Source organism: Triturus cristatus, chromosome 2_2 (genome assembly GCF_964204655.1).
Source record: "Triturus cristatus chromosome 2_2, aTriCri1.1, whole genome shotgun sequence".
NCBI lineage: Eukaryota > Metazoa > Chordata > Amphibia > Caudata > Salamandridae > Triturus > Triturus cristatus.
The window spans coordinates 58,909,855-58,932,699 of NC_140582.1; the positions used below are offsets into that span (position 1 = coordinate 58,909,855).

At 41.1% G+C, this 22,845-nt stretch overlaps 1 protein-coding gene across 2 annotated transcripts in view; it reads right to left on the minus strand.

Moving 5' to 3' along the window:
- NAAA (N-acylethanolamine acid amidase) overlaps nucleotides 1-22,845 on the minus strand; it is a 239,719-nt gene that overhangs the window by 134,020 nt on the left and 82,854 nt on the right. For both annotated transcript variants that reach the window (XM_085640978.1, XM_085640979.1), the window contains exons 3-4: nucleotides 12,339-12,465; nucleotides 135-225 (exon numbers count right to left, since the gene is read on the minus strand). In XM_085640978.1, the coding sequence (XP_085497104.1) occupies nucleotides 135-225; nucleotides 12,339-12,465 (218 nt within the window). The remainder of the gene's footprint in view (nucleotides 1-134; nucleotides 226-12,338; nucleotides 12,466-22,845) is intronic.

Consider the following 22,845-nt stretch of genomic DNA (forward strand, 5'->3'; position numbering starts at 1 on the left):
TCTGATCTTTGTTGGGACGCATGCCAACAGCAACAGCCAGGGCAGGTTCTATGTCCCCACAACTCACCAAAACAACCTGCTGCATTATTGTTCACACTGATCATTAATCTGCATTGTGAAGGATCTTTGCTTACCTCGCTGATCCCCAGAGATGGTAAACTGATGTGGTTTCAGGCCAGTCCATATTCCAATGTATCCAACAAACGTGGTGCCCATGTATGCTACCTGCAGATCAGAGAGGCAAAACGTCAACTGCAGAAAATGCAAGGGCTTCAGCAATTTAGCTCACTCTCTTTAACAGCACAGAGTCCAAAATAAGGTGTATGATAATACTACTGGTGGCAAGAACAGACAGGAGCTCTTAAGTAGACCATAGTAGTTTATTGGTGTAACGCCGAGAAAGCAGCTCCACTCCTCGGCTCCCCTAGGTAATGGCCACCCTCAGACAGTACCTTATAAAATGCAACTCTAGGACCAGAATAAACCCATGACATATACAGCACATGCAGAAAAAGTAAACAGAACACATTCTCTCCTTACACTATCAATAAAACAAACTAAATCAAAACAATAATAACACTAAAAAGGTGATGACAAAAGAAATAAAAACACAACATATAACTCAAAATAAAGCATGAAACGGGAACAGGATTTAATGCATTGATGGATATAACACAGGAAACACACACACACAAAGAGGATTGTCAACCCACAATGCATACTCCTAATTGTTTGGAACTGACATCACAAGCCCACACTTATACCTGGATCCTCAAGTTCTGACTGAACCACCAATGGTGACATGGCCCCATCAGACCTGCATACTTCAATGCCTGGATCTTCTCTTCAATGGGCAAGATCATGATAACAGAAAACACAACCAGACACTTCATCTTCCAACCACAACCACAGGAACTTTTCAACAAGAATGGCTTCTTGAGCCACACTGGCATCACCCTTGTATCTTGACAATATGCTAAGATGCCACACCATTCCATTCAACTTTGCAGAATTAGATTGCAATGTAACTATTTTCAAAGGCTGCAAAAACTTGCTACCACCCTTGCTGGACTTGTCCCCTTCTTCCCACATTCACACAGAACCTCTAGATCCACCATTTTAGCAGCATCCATGCAATCATAACACTAGTTAAAACATCTTTAACTCAATTGATGGTTCTCGTCACAACATCATGCAACCATTTCCTCTTTCTATTCCCATATATTACCTCAAGCTGTCCTTAGGTAAAGGACCTCTTCCTGTCAAGATTTTGAAAGGACTAAACCCAATTAAGGTAGATGTCAAATGGTGCTCTCAAATCACTTTTTCACCTCCAGTGCTCCACATTTCTTGTTTTTTATTGGCCATCTGGACAACTCCTATAATCACCTTGTTGAAACGCTCAACTGCATATAAGTGAGGGGTTTCTGTGTACAATACCATTCCCAGAGGCTTCTACTAAGGTGTCATCCCCAAGGTAACCCTTAACCCGCTTAGCCTGTGAAATGGCAACAGGGTCATACAAATCCACACTGGCCACAGTTTATTCCTCGTATTCCTCCCAATCATTTCATGTACAAGTCAGAGGTGCCTTCCTTAGGAAGTCTACGACCCTGTTCTTAAATGCCTGAAACATATTCCACTCTGTATCTAGAATCAGTCTCATTGACATCCTGGCAATACGGGGAGGCTTTCAATAAACCCCTCAATAGTCAAAACCTTGGTAACTGGTTTAGGGTTGGTCCTAAGAACAAACACTGAGCCCCAAACATACTGCCTAAAGTGCTCCATCCCCCAATGAATGCTAGCGTTCCTCGTTCAATGTCAGGGTAGTGTTTTTCAGTGGGAGAAAGAAAGCATGAGGCCACGGTGACTTCCTTTCTATCTGGTTCAATTAGGGCCCACACAGCTTCTATACCTCTCCGCTAGTATCCCTGTTCAATATACTCCTGACATTGGGGTAAAATCCTTGTGCATTAAAAATATCTTAAAGTTTTTCGTTCCACTAAAAGTTCTATTTGTTCTTTAACAATTGTCTCGCCTCAAGACATGAGTTTTACTACCAAAGTCGTGTACAAATTTTGAATAAAACTCTGATAACCTTACAAAGGATCTTACATCATTTATGCATGTTGGAACCGGGGCATCCTCGATTGCTTCAACTAATTCCATCTAGGGCATAAAGCCCTTCTCACTCATTTCATGCTCCAAGTATCACATAGATCGCACAGCAAAAATATATTTCTTAAAATCACTTGTCAGCCCTTTTCCCCAACACATTTAGTATATTTTTTAAATGTCCATCATGTTCTCCTCTACTTTTTGATATGAACAAGATGTCATCTTGAAAAAACATGACACGCTTGCAAATATTGGGCAACTGGTAGATAAGCCTCTGGAATACTGTGTCTGCTGAGGTCCACCTAAACAGCGCACGGACAAATTGATAGCACCCAATGGGTGTGCCTAACACAGGCCTTCACTTGCTTGATGCAAGTGTACCTGGATGCATAACCTGATTTTTTATGACAATATCTTATTGATTTTATACAAAGTTGACACACCAGACACATATGGAACAGACCAAATACAATAGCAAAGGAGCGACTAATTGAGCCTATGACATTGCATTTCACTTTATTTGCAATAAGTAGAAAAACAAGAATGGAAACTACCCCTCCTCAAATCCAGCCAGCATTCGATCCTTAGTCTCCAATGTTCGTGCCCCCCATAACTACACTTTAGGTTTTGCCATCATAAGACTGCATTTCCCCGTCCAGGAAATGACAAGGATTTCAACTCTTTGAAGTGCAATGCCCCGGGGTTGACTCCATACAGCCCATATTTTATCATGTTTAGGTGGGGAACCTCTGCCCTTGTAGACAGGAACCTCCATGCTCATAAATTGATCCAGCCCAAGTTTCCACTGCTCCAAGGACAGAGGGTCTCTGTCTTCCCAGGCCCTGGCGATATCCCTTTTCACTATACCAGACCCAGCCACAGCAGGGCATTGCGATATATGTTAGAGTCTAGCTCTTCCGTAGTGTGAAGGAGAGCCAACTTGGGATCCCAGGGCAGTACCCAATCCAACACTCGTTCCAGGTAGGACAACACCCCCTGCCAAAAGGGAACCAGTCGCTCACATGACCAAACCATATGGGCAAAGTCACCTCTTTCCGATCAGCAGCGCAGGCATTTTCCTTAGTCTCTCCTGTGTACAGTAGACTCTGTGTAGGTATTTCCACTGTATTAGGTGGAACTGCGAGGCAATCACCGTCTAATGGGGGGAGGAGCGGACCTCCATCCATTGTTAGTCAGTTGCCCCAAATCACCCACCAAAGATTTTCTCAGCCGGTCAAACGAGTCAGGTGTACTCCTGCAAGATTTTTATGATTGACAGCACATCCCCCAACTTGGAGATGCCTATGCAGTCCCAAGGTTTGACGCCCTCAAGGGTCATAACCTGTACAGCTGTGTTCCTTGCCATAACAGGGTTTCTTTCTTCAAGCATCCCTCCTCCCCAAGGACTGTATGGGTCTCCCTCCAAAGCTGGAGAGTCACTTTCGAGGCTTCTGTGAGGTGCAAGCGGGGGGTCTCCTGCATCACCCACTGCTCGGTGACAAATGTGGGGACTGCTGTGTTATTGAACCACCATTCGTTTATGACGAGAAGAGATGTCCTGTAGTATATCTGGTGCCGCATGCCTCCATTGTAAGGGAGTTCATAACACTTGGACAGGGTGATCATCTGGATGTTTTGTCGCCACAGTAATACTGAGGTCCAGAGCAGGAAGGGGTAATTCTGCAGCTGGCATAACAGACACAGCAGAAAAAACATTTTCTATATAGTTGACAACCCCAGCATTAGTCTCATCCAGGCATATTCTGATTTGACCAGTGGTGTATCTGTCCACAACCAAGGGGGGATGTTGTTCTGTTGATTTGGCAGCTTTAATGATCCCAGCCTATTGTAATTTACCAACTTCCATTTCTACTTTCCCTTGTTTCATATAGAGATGTTCCTGACATTGCAGGAAAATCGATCTACTAACTCCTTCAGCACTATCAAGTGTGAAAATCCTTCCCACCTTACCTCTTCTCCTTAAAACATACATGGAAATCCCTTAATTAATGTCCAACCAAAATCCTCATTACCACTCATAAGTAACATTTCAACTCGTGTTTTTGGATCTAAGAGGTAATGCTCAACAAACGTTGGTCAAGCCATAGAAGCACAGAGCGTCCCTCTGCTACAAAATAATTTTCAAAAAGACTTCATACCTTTGAATTCAAAAGAAAGATCTGAACCATATTAAGTGAATCGGCTCACTATTGAAACTTTTGTGATGTATGACTGGGGTTTCTAAATCCTTCCCTATTATGTTTGCAAACTTTCCTCCCACGCTGCCATATCAAAAACAGTGTACAATGGGGGAGGAGCCAAGATGGCGATCGGGACGGCAGCGTAGGCTCTCGGCTCCGTGAACCTCCGCATCCCGCACAGATATCCTGCATGAGATCCTTTGCCTGCGCTATTTGCCCGTGTTGGTGATTGAGAGCGGCAACCGATCGCGTGATTCTGAAGTTTCTGGCGGCGGTACCGCCGGAGAAATGTTCACTTGAAGTTTGCGGCCTGTGCAACCCTGGAACCGGGACCTCGAGTGGACAACATGGCCGGGCGGCAGTTCAACAACAGCGGCCATTGGTGACTGGGGGGAGTCGGAATACCGGAGCGGTGCGGATATTGGCCTGAATTTCGCCGTGGTCATTCCTACCACTGGGCGTAGCGGAACGAGTGCATGCCCGAGGTGGCAATTCCAAGATTCTTCGGTAATTGCCTGAGCCCTCGCCAGTGAGCTGCTCGGACGCTGCCTGTAACTTGTCCCGATTTTCGCGGGCTGCTCCCGGATTTTTGCGGGCGCTCGTCCAGGGTGAGGATAACTGTTACCTGTGACCATACACCGGATACATATTTTGCCTGCCCCCGGAACCCTGTTTGCAGTACCATGGAACTTGATGCGCTTGTGCCTGAGACCCGGTCCCAATCTGGGGTGGAACTACCCTGCGGCCATCTTGATAGGATGGATTCTATCATCCTGTACACTGGGTCGCAGCAAGATTGGGAGTGTGTGGCCAAGAGGAGTGTAGCGCAGCGGGCGCGAGGAGCTGTGCTGGGGTACGGTGACCTTCTCGAAGCTCTCGGTGCCCTTCGTTCCACCCTGGTTCACGGCGCCTGGGTACTGGGGAGAAAGCTTGATGGTATCGCGTCGGAACAGTTGCGATCTGCCTGTCCCCAGGTAACCAGGGACTTGTTTTACTTCACACAGGAGGACAGTGTTGTGGCCGCCCCGGTGACTAGGGGGAAGCTGGAAATTCCTGACAATGTGCCAACGTGTGGTCGGCTGGCTGTAGGTCGGGTCTGTTCCGGAGGTTTTAGATTTGAGCAGAAGGTGGTGGCTTTGTCCCACGCACAGCCTCCGGCGACCCAGGCAATAATCAAGCAATGGTCGCCTGCTCTGGCTGATTCCTACATCCTGGACCTTGTGTGCAGTGCATGTCCTGGGGCAGTACTGGGAAAGATGATCCTTCATAATGATGACTGTGTTGGTATTCAGAGACGTCTACCCTACATGTGTGTGTCGCTTCCGGTTCTTTCTTGGACGCTCCTTTTCCTCGTAACATTGGACATGGCACTGGGTCGATGGGTATGCATCGGTGGATTCGCAAAGAGAGGCCAAGGATAAGACTGATGCTTCAGAGGTCGTCATCTGATAGGCGGGCGGGCACAGGGGTTGCGTGCTCTCACGGCATAACTAATAGTGTGATAGGTGCATAACGCTCCCCATTTTTCTTTGACATGGGAAAATGTTTGTTGATTACTGTTTGCTTTGGGGAGGAACACATTGTGCGGGAGGGAGAAGCCAGGGGCATGTTTGAAGGCCCTCCTCCAGTTTATTAATACTCTCTCCACTCCCCCGTTAGGTGGGGTTTCTTTTCTTTCTCCTTTTTCTCTGTTTCTTCTATATTTCGGGTCTGGTTCTGGGGCGACAGGCACACTGCTGGGGGGGGGGGTCCGTAGTCATCTGCAGAGGTGCAGGGTGGGGGGCTGGGGGAGGAGATTTTTTAGTTTTTTACTTTGTTTCTATGGCCTCTTTTCTCTTCTCTTATCTTTCTTTGTCTTTCTTTTCTGGGGTCAGTACGGTAGGTTCCCTTCGCTGTCAAACACTGCTTTTTCATTTGTGCCTCAATTTCCGTGGTGCTTTCTGGGTCTTAGGGCAGGGGACTGCAGGCGCACATGGCTCGTGATATTCTTCCGCATCCTGAACCTCCTGTTTCAGCGCCATTGACTTGATAGATTGCTGTTTATTGTTGACGTTTACTATTCTGCCCGCCATTTTTCGCTACTGGGAAATTGTTTGGCACCTGATCCTTCCATTCTCTATTATAAAATGAAAACCTTTTATATCCTGGTTTCCTACTTGGGCTGCTAAGTGGCCAAGAGTATACTAGCATGGAGATTCTGCTCCCCGATGTGCTGCCTGTGATTAAAATTTGTTTTCTGTTAATCTAACTGCTTAGCGGCCGGCCCCGGGGGTTGTAGGCCCATACTTGTCTTTGGTTGAAATGTCAATAAAGGTTTAAAAAAAAAAAAAAACAGTGTACAATGAGCCACAATCTACCACAATGTTGTAACTCAGAACTGTCATTTCGTAACCCACACTTAATACACAGATCCCACTATTTTCATCATCACTACTTCAGAACTCACAATCTGAAGTTTCCACCACACACATCACATTAGAAGAAGAATGCTTTTTCCAAGACACTCTCACAAAACGTCCAATTACTCCACGGTTAGAACATCTTTGTTTTAGTGTAGGACAACACTGATTATGAGCAAGGCCATCTTTACTACCACACCCATAGCAAGTTGCCAACATATCCTTGGACTTTTTAAAAAGTTGCTTGAAATTCCTTGAGGAACCTTCCTCTACATCCATCTTTTCAGAAAAGAAGGTTAGTTTGCCTTTCTCTTTTTGATAAACTTTCCCTTGAAAGACCTTTTTTGACTGATTTTTTTACCACAGATTTAGTCAAAGCAGTCTTGCACACTTTAACACACTTTCTTGAGAGTTAAGCTTTTTTAATTACAGCCATAATGTCTTTTAATGAGAAGTGTCCATTGATCCCAAGTTTCTCCTGTACGTTAGGATTGTTTGAATGCGTAACCATCCAAATTTACATGTGATAGACAGGTTTTATTAACGCCGCAATGTAGTCTTTTACAAACTCCGAAACCCCTTGCTTCTTATGCTTGGGCTGCTAATTCATTTGTACTCAACTGTACTTGGTTGCTGATGCACATACTGGCATTCTTGTCCCAGTACTGATGTGCCATGATCGGAACTTGGTTGTTGAGAATATTTACATAATTTGGATATTTCTTGCTGTACTTGTTCTTGCTGTACTTGTACTAGTTGGTGCATTCAATCATGACTGGGATTATGTTATAGGAACATGTAAGTGGACGATTCACTGAAATTGTGGTTCTTTCTCTACAGTGTTTTGGTACATAACCTATGACTTGAATTCCTAAATAGCCCTGAGGAAGTTATTTTGACGAAACACGTGCTGGCTGTATTTGTTATACCTATTGTGTTCCGCTGTATCTGTTATAGCTATGATATCAAAATTTGACATGTGACCAATCTGAACACGTACCAAACACTTAGGAAGCTCACTGTACCTTGTTTGCATATAGGACAACATTGTTCCTCTGCTGCTAGATTAGCTGCATTGCATGTTTGGCTGTATTTTACTACATAGAGTTTGTACACATATTCCTGTGGACTACTGTATGACTCTAGTTTTATATTTGAACACATTTTACAAATCATAAAGTTATGTGACATACTGTTGATAAATAATTGTTGTGGGCTACAGACAATTTTGAATTTTCAGATTTGGGATTACTTTGCAATTACCCTATATACACTTTTTGGTAGCAGGATTGTAGTCTGATGTAGCACCAGTCCTAATTTGGCTATATTTAATACTGCAGACGACTTTGTAACACATATCGTGCCAGGCACCACTTAGGTTTGTAAGATGAACCCTCACCACCAACCTAGTTGGTGGCATGCTTCATCACTGGGTTCCCAACTGGGATTGCCGAATGATACCCAGCTGTGCTACAACGCCTGATTACAGCGGAGCAGAATTTTTGGTGGTGTGATGTGACGTAGTGAGTTTAAAAATATCTCTGGGATACCTTACCGACCAATTTTTTATTCCCAGAGACCCATGATATATTAAAAAAGAAGGAGAGGAGAAAAAGAAGATTAATAATTGGTCTTCATGATCCTGCATTCGGCTACCCAGTTTGGAACCCAATGATGAAGCATGCCACCAACTAGGTTGGTGGGTGAGCATTCTTCTTACAAACCTAAGTGGTGCCTGGCACTATATGTGTTACAGAGTCGTCTGTAGTGGGTTCGTCCACGTTGTTTATAAAATAAGTACTCCGGGATAAAGACATTCCCAAATATCTGGTCCTTGCTCTCCCTTTTATTTTCTATATATTTAATAGTGACCACATTATTTGGGGATTGTGCAGATATCTTGCTTCCACTGCAACCTTTGTGATAGTCTCTAAATCATAAACTTGGGTTTTAGAGGAGCACTCTCAACTAGTTACTAGATTTTTATCTTAATTTCATACAGATTAAACCAAGGGTGCTGCACTGCTGCGATGTGTTGACCTCACATGCAACAAGTATTAGTGACCTAACAGGATGGGATCCTGGATGCAGTGAGCACTGTGCCTATCATAGAACAGACTGTTCTAAATATTATAATGAATTAAATACTTTAAATAAACATTCCCTCTGCAAACAGAAATAACCAGTTTTCTCCTGTTTATGGATTATTATTCATCATTATTTCATGTGTCACTTAGCATATAAATGTTTTTGCATTGCACATATTCCCATAATGCAAATATCAAATCAATACATTTTCATTTGTTAATACACAAACAAATTGTATCCTAAAAAGGTTTGAGGTGCATGACATTTGACATTCAATACAGATGTTGATACAAGGCCCAATGCATTTCGGGACTCCTGGGTCCCTTCTTCAGGGGCGGGATCTGAAAATAAAGAATACTATTTGCATTCATGTAAATTGATGTGATACTAAGTTGTTAGTGATGGAGAGACCCTTTATCCAACAGCCGAAAAGGTGCCACATTTATAAAGTGTTGTTGAAAGTAAAGAGGCTATTTTTATCCGTAGAATCAAAAGAGACGGTGAATATGTATTAGACACAGTTACCAAACTGCTGCTCCAGATGTGTATTTAAAGAACGGAATATGGTGAGATAGACGTGTGAAACAGGAATCTTATAATATCCCACGATGCAAAAAGAAAAAACCTAAGATGAGTCTGACGTGAAAGTACTATTACGAAGACAGTAAGCCGGTAGGTACTCCTACCTGTTTTATTCTGCTGTGCTCCAAGTTATGACTAATGTCTGTGAACAACCATGATCTGTTGATTAATTATCATGGATTATAATATATACTAACAACAATACACAAGAGGACCAAGAGTCGCCTACCAAAATCAACAGTTGTGTAGCGCCTATTCTTAATATCTATGTTACTCAAGTAATCAGGTCGAAGCATATGTAGCTGTAAACAACAAAAAAGGGATGATGTGTAATGGTAAACAAATAGAGAGCAGGGTATAGTAAACCGCTGAGTAACGTTGTGCTTACCGACATTGGAAGCCGGTCGAGCATAGACTTTGTATAGTTGCACAATGTCTTGCCAGTATCTTGTTTCCAACTGCCCATGACAAAGAAATTGATAAACGTGAGGGGAATACTTCCGCGTATGAAAAATAATGTTAAAAAACAAACAAAATGCAGTAATTGTTCTTACCAGAACCGACGAAAACAGGGACGCTCACAGTCTTGCTTAAAGCGGATGTAGTCACTGGGCTGTCTAATATGGGTCAACAAATGCGGAAATACGCGTTTGGTAGTCTCTAAATCATGAAATATGCTTTTCATTCTGGCCATTTCATGATTGGTTCACCTGCCACAGAAAGTAAAGTTTGGGGTTGCGTTAAAATGTAGGACTGTGAGGAACCCTGTTAAATAAGGACAAGCAGAAATGTTCAAGCATATTTGTATAATTGCTTCAGAGTTAGGAAAGTATGGAAATATATTCCACATGATTCACACACACAAATTATTAAAACATTATATCTGAAAGTTAGTAGGCAGAAAAGGTCACTGATCAGAAGAGAGATTCTTCTATTGTTCTTTTATTATTATTATTATCTTGTTAAAATAAACCACCAGAGCCAGCTTCTACAGATGTTTGATGAACATCGCTGGCTGGATAAAGGACAACTGTCTCAAGATCAATACGGACAAAACGGAGGTCCTCATCTTTGGTAACAAAACCTCGCCATGGTCTAACGCATGGTGGCCTGCTGAACTTGGCCCATCCCCGCCCCCGACAGACTACGCCTGCAACCTCGGCATCATCAAGGAGAGCAAGCTATCTATGAAGAAACAGGTAAACACAGTCTCATCTGCCTGCTTCCATACCTACGCATGCTCCGGAAGATCTTCAGATGGCTCCCAGGCAACACCAGAAGGACCTTCACACAGTCCCTCATCAACAGCAGGGTGGACTACGGGAACACACTATGCATAGTAATCACCACACACCTCCTGAAGTGACTACAGACAATACAAAACTCTTTTGCAAGACTCATCCTCGACCTCCCCAGATGGACCAAAATCACATCCCACCTCTAGAAGCTACACTGGCTCCCAATTCAGGCAAGATGCCAGGTCAAGATGCTGACCGATACATACAAAGCCCTGCACAACGAAAGACCAGCATACATGAACAAATGCATGACCAACCAACCAGACACCTATGATCCACCTCTTCCTCGGAGATATCCTCATCAATCTGCCAAGGCAACAGTGGAGGATGTTCCTTCTCACACCTGCCAGCCAAGGCTTGTAACGACCTTCCCCTGCACCTCAGAACTGCCTAATCACTCTGGCAATTCAGCAAAGGACTCAAGATCTGGCTGTTTGAATGAAAAGATTCCCATGAAGCAGTTAGCAACTTCAGCGCCTTGAGACCCTCACAGGTGATTTGCCGTGCTTTATAAATCCTTGATTGATTGATTTAATCAATATTTAAAAGGATCAGCCATTCTATATGTAGCAGCAGTTTATAAAAACAGGGATTTACAACACTCTAAGCAGTGGAGAATATTAACCATCATTCTCAACCGCACTGGTCGATCATTCTGGGCCCTGCTAATAACTGCAAGTTAGGATCTAATGTGCCCCAAGAAGCTGTGTAAGCTACATATAAAGTAGAACTTGAGAGTCTGTTTAACATGGAGACTAAGTAAACACAAGCAGAAGCAGGTAGAAAAGTGAATTTATTACTAAGGGCATATTTGATCCATTTTAAATTTGTATGTATAGCATTTAAATGTCTCCAAAAACTTGGCATGCTCCATTTGATGTGCCTATATCCCTTCGGCAGGTGGACCACAGCATGCAGTCTAGTGACTTTTCCATGCAAAAGGTATCTTGCATTTCCGTATTTCCACTAAAGCAGGGTGAGGGCCATAGCACAGGTTTCACAAATTTGGAATACTCTCTCAGTTACTCTTGGGGCATACGTTTCCTTAATGGAGTTTAAAAAACACAACTGAAGAGGGAGTTATACCTGTAGAGTGTCCTGACCCCAGCGCCCAGAATGTCTTTATTACGGTATAGCGCTCAAAATAACTGTAAGTTAGTCGTTCAACTGCAACATCTGCTACTAGTAAGAGTACTTGGCATCACACTGGAGCTCTAAGCTTGTGCTGCTATCGGCTCTAGTGTTGAGCACTTAAAAAAGAATTACTGCTTCAATGAAATGCAAAATATATATATAAAATGTAGCCATTACCCATTTTAATCCACAAATATTTATACCAGCATGCAGTGCCAGGTGCACAAATGAGCTGGTTTACTCCTAAATTAAACAATAAGCTATCAAACAGTAGTCTTGCGACTTTGGTGGACAAAGTGTCCTAAAACGTCACACCTACCTCATGCCCGAGGCCAAACAGTTCATAATAATAACACCAACAAAAACAAACGAGATTAATTGAAAAAGTCAAAATCATCATTGGAACTTGAGATTCTGCTCTTCCTCATAGCTGCGGTCATGTGCATGTAAATCATGCAGGATTTAAGTAGGCCTCTAAGGATGTTACTAACAAGCACAATTTTATGCGGACATACCTTCTCACTTTTCATGAAGTGTACGTCAACTGTCATATTCTTCAATGTGTCTTGAAAGGCGTAATCCAGGTTCCGTCCATGATAAATGTTCCCTTCACAGTCTTGAGCAATAATACTCGTACAAAACCTAAATACAAAAACACACAAGCCATAAAATCAAGTGCTTCAACCAATAGTCACATAGAACCATCTGATCCTAACGGTCAATCATAATCGTTAAAGAACTTCCTAAAGAGTCAATATTGGCACTCCTTCACAAAGAAATTAGTAACTGAGAAGATCTACCTTCGCAAAGTTACTCGTTTTTATAAATTCAAAGAAATCTCAAAGCCTTCACACAGAAATCTATGGAAGGCGCAGATTGTTTATGCTCTGGGTACAATTCACAAAGAAAGGAAAAGCTCTGCATCTGGAGGTTTACTATCAGGCATAGGTGCAGATTTACAACTTTCATGACTTCATAACATTTTGCAGATGTAGTGCTGGAAAGTTGCAACCCTACCATTCTTCCAGGGATACTTCTAGGAAACATTTTAGAGAATGCATGTGGTACAATAATGCATCATTGAATGCCACAGTATTTGTAAAATCATATTTTCTATTATTCTTCACTGGTAAAATGTTTTTCCGGTTAGAAACCCTTTTCCCTGCAGCCCGCCTATTTTGCAGGTGTTTCCTTTCCAACTCCACCATGGAAAATGATAATCTGTGGCTATTTCTGGAGTGAGAAAGAGTTAGAGTGGAGTTTCAAAATATAAACAACCTCAAGAGTTACACTTGAAATAGAACATTCTCACAGAGAACTTCGAATGTTATACTTTCAAGGATGTCACGCAGCATTGCGTGAGGGAAATAATATGTGTGACATGAATACAGATCACCACATTGCCCCCCTTAATCACCAAATACATAAACTCTAAATACCACAATACCTCTTCAAAAAGAAATAAGAAAATTTCAAACAAAGATATAAAAAATAGGTTAAATATACAGTTTGCAGAAATGAATAATAAAAAAACTTGATAACTGAAATGCCATAATCAAAAATAAATATTTACCCATCAAGATAATACAATTGGCATGTCAACAACATAACATACCAGAAGGGTTCACTCTCTAAACCAACGTAACAAACCAGGTGGATTCAATCCCTTAATCTCGCAGGTTTCCTAATTTCTTTTTCATTTTGGTTTGATTTTGCGCATTTCCCAACACTTCTATCAGAACTGGTACGCTTTCTGACATTCCATTAGACAGACTTCCTCCTGAGCTCTCTCCCTGGAAACTTTGTTATCGACTTTCACGACCCTGGAAAAGTAATTTTAATAAATTTAACGTAAAATTCAAAAACTCCCCAAAAAGATGCGACTTGTTCTTTATTGGCACATACTGAAGCATTAGTAATGAGATCCACTACCCCCTGACATGGTTCTAATCCATGCTGTGAGGTTACATGACCTAAATGCTCAATACTTTTTTTTAGAAAACTCACACTTCTTTAAATCTGCAATGAATCCTGCCTGTTCTAACCTTAGCAAAACCATACACATTAATTCATCGTGCTCCTGAATGTTTCTAGTCGCTACCAGAATATCATCTTGGAATGCAACAAGTCCAAAGATAACTTTCAACACAGATTCCATGACCTGTTGGAATACTGAGGCAGCAAATTACAAACCAAAAGGCATTCTTCTGAATTGAAATGTACAAGCTGGAGAAATACAACAGTGAGATGTCTGCAGGATTGTTCTAGAACAACCTGGTGGTAGGTGGATGCCAAGTTGATCTTGCTAAAAAGCACCTCCCCCACATAACTGGTCAAAATATTGTCAATTAGTGGCAATGGGGAGCATCTACCCAGATGTTATTGTTTACAATGAGTAGTTCAATGCAAACTCACAAATCTCCCTTTTTTTCAAGGCAATAACCACTTGAGATAACCATAACGAAAACTTTATGGGTTAATGACCCCTTCAATATACATATTTTCAAGCATATCCGCTAAATCTTTTCTGATGCTTAAAGGCACATTTCGTAAATTATGGTACCGCATTCTCCTGAACTTTTATTGTACGCTGAAAACCCTTGATACCTCCCAATCTCCTTTCAAAAACTTTCGGAAATTTATCAATCTACATGTTGTTTGTCTGTATCATTCTCTCTTATTAAACAAACTTGCACTTCCTTACCCGGCCTTAATGTCATACCAAATAATCCCTGGTGATACCAACCCAAAATGGTGAGACCTTTTTTTGCGACATAGACTTTGCCATAAATGACCTTCTCCTTAAACTGCAATGTGGTCTCAAAGTACCCTACCAACTCAATACTTTTTCCATCATATGAAACAGGACACCTGTATGGCACTAGTAATTTCTTGACTGTCCACGTATTCTTAAAAAAACCTTTGTGATGATCGTCTTTTTGGCCTGTGAATAACCTAATAGTTTCAAAATGTTGCCATCTACACAAATGACTGTGTTTGGATCTCTACATGTAGACTCTTCTTCATCCCTTGTTACTAAAACTAGATCCTTAGTCTTATCCAATAACTAAACATTATCATCACTGCCATCCCACTCATACAAAATATTGACACTGTTCTTCTCAGATTGACATACTTTGGCAAAATGGGCAATTTTCCTGCAATTCCTGCATGCAATATTTTTAGCAGGACAAGGATGACCCATGGGAGAATATTGAGGAAACCCACATCTCAAACATATTTTTTTTGTTTTAAAAACTGATTTTTGTCTACTTTTGTGAATTCATATTTTTTCATTTGAAATACTGACCTGGCGTTCATTTGACTACCCACCCCATTGTTAGCACCTACATGCACCCCAACACTTTCTTTGCTTATCAGTTTTCTTGAAGCCTTATGAGATATATCCATACTTTTTACATTATCAATTGTTTTTGCTAATGATGGGCTTTTGAATGTAAACATAATGAGATGATGGACGGAGCACTGAAGCTTTTTAGACACTCAACCCCAGTCACAGATCTGGGTTGGATCCATCATCGTTTTTTTAGCTCACTTCACCTCCATAGTTCAGACCCAGCCATATGCAAATCAGTCTTGACGCTGTCCCTCATGGGAACAGTCCATCCCGAACTGCCAAGCCAGGTCTTCCATGGACCAGAAACAAGCATCCTGGGACCAGTTTCGGGGTAACACCCGTTATCAGCCAGGCTAGCTTGAATCCAGTGGCAAAGTGAGCAAGGGACCCACGTCTGGGCATACCTTGCCAACTTAGGACGCACAAACACAAGGAGATGATGGGCGGAGCACTGAAACTTTTCAGACACTCACCCCTAGTCACAGATCTGGGTTGAATCGATCATTGTTCTTTAGCTCACTTTGCCATCCCAGTTCAGACCAAGCCATATGCAAATCAGTTTTGGATGGGTTTTTTAATGCAAGCAACGTTTCCTGTACTTTTTTGTCCCAACCTCTGACCACTATCTGGTCTCTAATCAATTGGCTTGGGAAATCCTCAAAATCACAATCAGCAGCTAAAATGCATAATGCTGCTAAATATGAGTCTATAAACTCCTCCTGGTGCTACTCTCTCGTAAAAAATATGTTTCTTGACAGTCAGACTCAGCTGTACATCAAGTTGCTTTTTCAATTTTCGTATTGCCTCCTGATATTCATCAGGTCTTGCTCTTCATCTGATCCTTGATGTACCGGAGGTAAGTGTTCATAAATAGATTGCCCCTCAAATCCAAATCTATGCTCCAAAAGGAATCTTTTCCTCTGTGGGCAATACCTATTTCCTACAATGGCACCTAAATACTTCGTAAATGCCCTGAACCAGGTTTTCCACTTAAATGGTGGTTCACCTGGGCTTTGGAGAATAGGCGTAGGTGCATTTACCGACTGCATTTTTGTGAACTATAATTTAAATCTACACTGGATCACACTGCAAACAAAAATACATATATTTACGAATATATATAATTCTTATTTATTTCACATATATAATCCTGGAATTTGTATATACACTGTTGTAAAGAAAACACTACAATTAAACCAATCCTAACCATAAGCTTTGATGAAACTCCAAATGTGGATATCGCAAGCTAATAATGACCGTGTAGCACAATGTCAAATGTGTGGAAACAGTATACTTGAAGCAGTGTGCGTCACTGAATAGTTGGTTGCTGCCAAAACAAGCAGTGGCTCCTTCGGTGAAATCAAAGAAAAAAAGTGTTGTGTCACTGTTGTTAAGAGTTAACAGGAACACGCCTTTGTTTTTTTTTTGTATGTTTTTAGTGTCACTGAACAATTTCACACCACTTGCCGCGACACTGGAAACTTCCCTTTATAAACAGTGTGCGCCTCACTGATCTTTCACACGATTAGCCGCCAACTGATTGTGACACGCAAAGTTGTGAGATCCTATGAACACGACTTAAAACCAAGAAGTGTGCGTGTCACTGATTGACATGTGTGTCACTGATTGCCACTTATACAAAAACTGGGGGTTGCAATAATGGTCCTTTGTGAATGCAGAGATGGATGTTTGCTCCTCACTGCATGCTTCTCTGCATTTGTGCCTGGTCATCCTGATTTGCTTAGGAATATTGATGAGGCTGGATTTCTATAAATCCTTGCTACCAGCTTCTTTGCATGGTCTTGGATTGACAACACCACTGTGGTGAAAAGAAGGGTTCAGGCTGCATCGCAGATGCTGCCTGTAACAGGGGTGCAATAAGCTCCATTATACATTTGGCCCTGTGTTCCCCTTCTTAAGACTGTTTACAGCCTGAAAAAGAGTTCATGTTGGGTAATGAAATACAATGAACTAGTCACTTTAACTTTTTTTCTCAGTTAGTAAATTCAACAGAATGACACATGGGTTTGGAGGGCCAATATTACATCAATGTTGACTTGTCAATCTCCACTCTACAGTCAGTCTTCTCTTGGTGGTGCCTTGCTTTAGCTGAACGAGATGTGGTTGTTCCTCCCTTGCAGGGTTAGCGGTCGCTGTTGTAACACTATACCCCTGATATTAAAAACTAGAAAATAACAATTTGTAAAGGAAAGCAATGTTGTCTCTTCATTGTATTAGCCTCAGATTGCCTTTTGATTTTGGATAATCTGGTATACAGCACCAGGAAGCCCTCTGGTATTTGTGCAATCTGTAGGTTTCTTTCAGCTTCAGTTCTGTTCAGATCAATTCAGAGTGTTTTCTTTGGGTGCTGAGATAGACTGACACCAAAGGAGGAGTGTATTCAGTTTCTGAAATTTTCCATCATTACTACAAGATGATACCAACATCAGAGCCAAAGTAGCTTGTGGGCACTGTTTACAGCACCTATGTGCCACCAATAACCTTACTGTGATTTGCAGAAGACCTTTCACCATCTTATCCCAAGGATGTGGAAAGGTTGCAAGGTGAGATACTAGTTTGTTACAAACAAGAAACGCCTTGCCATGCAATTCCCTTTTATAGATAATCCTTACTGTACAAAAGGGAAAACATGTTTTACTGAATCTGTACCACAGTATCTGAATTCTGGTAGCACAACCACTAATTAGAAATAATGGTATGCCACACACACACATCATGCGCACCAAGTTCAAATTCAGTTAACTTTATTCGGCCTTAACAATAAGGTCTTAAAAGTATGAAAAGACAAACATACAATCAAGTAAAACATCTCATTTTTATAATAGAACATCAATAATTACAGATAAAATAGACAATAAAAAGTGAGTTTAAAAAATACAATTAAAAGCATGTTAATAGATTCTTTTAGATATACAAACTACAAACTGAACAGAGCGATCATCAATTTTGGGCACTTTCCAGACTGATCGATCTCCGCTTTGCTAAGGACATACATAAAAAAGATGAAAGGGAAAAACAAACAAATGGGTCAGGTAACACTTGAAGAAAGTACAGGGCTGGTCCGGAAAATGGGACAAATGTACTTTTTACGCTCAGGGGTATAACATTTACAAAAAAATATAAAATAGGGGCTGGACCGTGGGGAAATACAATTACACGGAAAAGCTGGCAGTTCACTCATTGTGTATACTTCTGCGGGAAAACCCAGCATACAAGGAATGAGGTTTAGTCTAAATGGAACTAGCACGTATCGATGACGCATATTAGTCACCACGGTCAGATATGAGTTTAAACCTTCGGGCACAGAAGGCAGACCCAGGTATAGTGCTACCGTAGTTTTGTTACAATTAGATGTATATCTATTATTTTCCCTAAGAGTTTGAAAGCAGGTTTTGATTTCAGTTTTAGGGATTGATTGGCAATTTAAGGGTTCGTTATAAAGAGTTTCTAAGCCCATGCTTACTAATGTTTCTCTTACATATTTGAGCCAAGGTACCTTCTGGGCCTTTTTGGATGCCAAGCAATCCTTAATAATACTTTGGGTTAGGCCCAATGTATGCCTTTTCCAAATCGAAAGCCAGAATAAAACTGGGGCAAGTGATATGACATCTGAAATATATGGTACATTCAATTCCTGGTGCATTGTAAAACTTGAACAGCTAATAGGGAAAGACAATACATTTTTTTTAAAGCGATCTTCTAGACGTTGGAGATGATCAACCTTTGAAATTCCCCAGATCCCCGCTCCATATGTCGCAGAAGAAACTGCCTTAGCAGAATAGATTTTCTTTATTGGCTCTAGTGGCTTACTTCCCAGTTTTTTAATAAAGGAGAACGTCGCCACCATACATTTTTCCAAAGCATTACATCTGTTTAATATCATGTTTGTCCAGGTACCCCTGTTATTAAAAAGTACACCCAAATATAGAAAGGACTTGGTAAGCTCTACTTTCCGTTCCGCGATAAAGAAAGAGGGTATTTTTTTTGGTTGCTTTCCTGCTATCAAAATGAAAGATTTGATTCATTTACTTTTAGCTGCAAAGAGGCCATGTAAGATACATAGTTATTTAAGAGCTTTTGCAGAGCTAGACCCGTTCTTGCAATTAAAACTGCGTTGTCTGCATAAAGCAGAATGGAGACCCGTTTTCTATTAATCATGGGGACATCCACTGTGGATTGATCAACTGCTGTTTCAATATCATTTGTATACAGGGAGAACAGGAATGGGGCTAACACACACCCCTGCCTGACCCCACTAAGGATAGGGAATGACCTAGTGCATTCGCCTTGACTACCGAACCTCACACAGGCTGTACATTGAGAGTACAGTTGACGAATAAATAATATTAAACTATCGTCGACCCCCATATCCTTCAGAATGGTCCACAGTGTACTATGCAACACGGAATCAAAAGCTGCCAAGAGGTCCATAATCCTCATAAAAATAGTCCCTTCCTTAATTTGGGTGTATGTAGCTGCGATTAGATTTAGGTTTAGGCACTGGTCTAAGGTGCCCATTCCTTTTTTTAAACCATACTGCACCAGTATTAAAATATTTTTGCAGTTGCCCATTCTTTTAGCCGATTTAAAAGCAGACGACCCATTAACTTTAGGGTTCCATCTAAAAGTGAAATGGGCCGATAATTCTTAGGTAGAGATGTATCCCCTTTTTTATAAATTGGGACAACAGTAGTTGTTTTCCATGAGGCCAGCTTAGATGATTGCATTGAATTAATTTGTTAGAAGCGGGAGCCAGAGATCTGGAGTATCAAAGAAAAGGTCAACTGGGACCCCATCCGGGCCTGGGGCTTTGGAGCCCTTACATTGCGACAGGGTGTATTTCACTTCTGCCACAGAGAAAGAAATAGGAGTGGGTACATCCAAATTCAAAACACCTTCTTCTGAACTTTCCCCATTTTGGGCAAGGCCAAAAATGCCTGAGTAATGCTCCACCCATTAGGTCTCTCCTACGTGGGCCTCTAGTGAGGGACCTGAATCCTTATGCAGCAAAGGAGAATTCACTACAGTCCAAAATAGTTTTGAGTCTTAGCAGAGCCGCTGAATGCAAGTTGGCCCAAGCCTCCTCTTTTAATGTTTGCAGTCTAAGTCGTCTACATTCTTTATAGTGAGCACGGGCGGAAGCAATCAGTTCCTTATCTCTTGGTCTCCCTTTTAAAACTTTATGTAGATTGCCAAGAGCTTTTGTGCACGACTTATCAAACCAACGCAGGTCTGCAGATTGTGTTTTCTTATTATACGAACATAGATGACCTTCCGCTGCCGTTAGTAGTGAGACAAAGGCATCTACAATAGTCTTCGAATCACTAGTCAGGTTAAGGCAGGTTTTAATTTCGTATTGAGTCCAGCCAATTATTTTAGGGACGACTATGTCCTTATCTATCTTAGCCCACTTAAGTACCGTACCGTTTCTTCTGGCTAATTTTGGCAATTACATTCTTCTTTCGGCCTGGCTAAAAGGGTTATTCCATCTAATCTGGAAAGAAAGTGCAGCATGATCACAAAATTTTAGACCTAATATTTCTATCTGGTTAAATAACGGTTTTAATATGGATGCTGCTAACAAATAGTAGAATGGGTTGGATAACTATTGAATCATCATGCTTGAAACCAATATTGTGATATAAAATGTTTGTTATAATGACAAATGTTTGTTTTAACATCTATTTGTTTTAGTAGGAGACTATATGAATAAGATATGTTTGAAGAGTCAAATGAGTGCATTTCGTATTTTTTATTTATATTTTTTCATATACTGTCATTTTTAGATATTTGGGGAGATACTGACTTATCACATTAAGCCTGAAGAAGGTGGTCATTCGAATTGTGCCACCGAAACGCGTCGCTTGCTCTGTGTTCATCTCCCACCCAAGTATTCCTAGGGGTCACCAACAATAAGGAAAAAGAAAAAGAGATGATCTCTATATTTCTAATTGTCAAACTCGGTGTGCTTCTTGGACAAGATTGATGTTGATATCTCTAATTAACTGTTGTTTTTAAACATTTTATATTTGTTTTTTTTATTATTTGATGTATATTGATGATGTGGATTTTATAATAATAACATTTCATTACGAGAAAAGTATAAATTAAAAGAAATAATTTTTATATCACTTTTGTTGGTTTCGATTGAATGCTGATGATGTGGGTGATGTATGCTTAGTGGTTGAAAATATTTGTATGCTTTGATAAAGGTGCCCAAACGGATTTTGCCTTTGACAGAAGTGTCTTATCTATCTTAGCCCACTTAAGTACCGTACCATTTCTTCTGGCTATTTTTGGCAATTACATTCTTCTTTCGGCCTGGCTAAAAGGGTTATTCCATCTAATCTGGAAAGAAAGTGCAGCATGATCACTAAATTATAGACCAAATATTTCTATCTGGTTAAATAACGGTTTTAATATGGATGCTGCTAACAAATAGTCTAGCGTAGAGCCATATATAGAGTACCCCCAACAACATTCCAGGATTCCCGAGGATTCATCAAACGGATTAAGAATGGTCAAATTGCGTACTGTCAAAAGTCTATTTAGTGCTTCTCCATAAGATGTGTGTGAAAAATGTAAGATGACCTCGCCCTCATCATCCAATATTCCACATACAGGTTTTAAAATCTTATTGCAACTATGTACATTAAAATCGCCCATCAATATTATATTCAGGGGGTGATTATGGGTGGTTATGGCCCTATCCATAGCGCCTTCTAATGTTTCGATTACCCCTGCCATATTCCCCTCAAACTTTTTATTATAGAAATTAATTAACAAAAGATCCTCTTCCCCTGGGCCTCTACAAACTATAATATGGAAATAAGTGGACTGTACATCAGTCTGATAAACCTTCACACATAGTGTATTCCTTAACAGGGTCAGTAAGCCCCCCTTTGCTCTACCTGACCATGACGGAATAGTTAGGGTTTGAACTGAATGATATCCATTTATGTGAACATCCCCTGTTTCCCATGTTTCTTGCAGGCACACTAAATCATACCGGTCAATAATTTTAAACCAATCATCATTATTTTGCTTTGAATTAAGTCCTGCTATATTCCAGCTCATAGTTTAACCATCCCTTCCCTCAAGTCTGTGGTATTTTCAGAAAGAGACGGAAATCTCTCCGTCTGAGCGGAGCTTTGCTGAAACTGGGGAGTTTCCCTATCCCCCTCCTGTCAATCGCAGGACTCAAGCCACTCTAAAACCGCAAATCTATTAGCCAGCGGGATTGCAGGTATCGTGTTCCATCTATCACAGCCAACCAGGGGGGCAGGTTGAGGCTGGATATCTGGGTTAAAGAACATTCTGTTCTCTATATGCTTTACCCCCTGTGGTCTATAAAAGAAGCCCAGTGGTACAACATAAATTTGTGAAGACAAAAGGGGGCCCTGAGGAATCTGTCCAGAAGGTATTTCACAAAGTATTCATTTTTTAAATTAATAACTATACAATCCCCCACACATGATTTCAATGAGTAACCCACCCAATGCACTCTTCTAGCCATTATGATGTTATTTGCAATAATCGGATGATCATTTAGGTCAGTGAACTTGGATAACCAGTGCAATGATTTGTTCATCAGTTGCTGAGTTGTTTCAAATTGTGTCTGATGAAGTTTTGGTACGTTTACT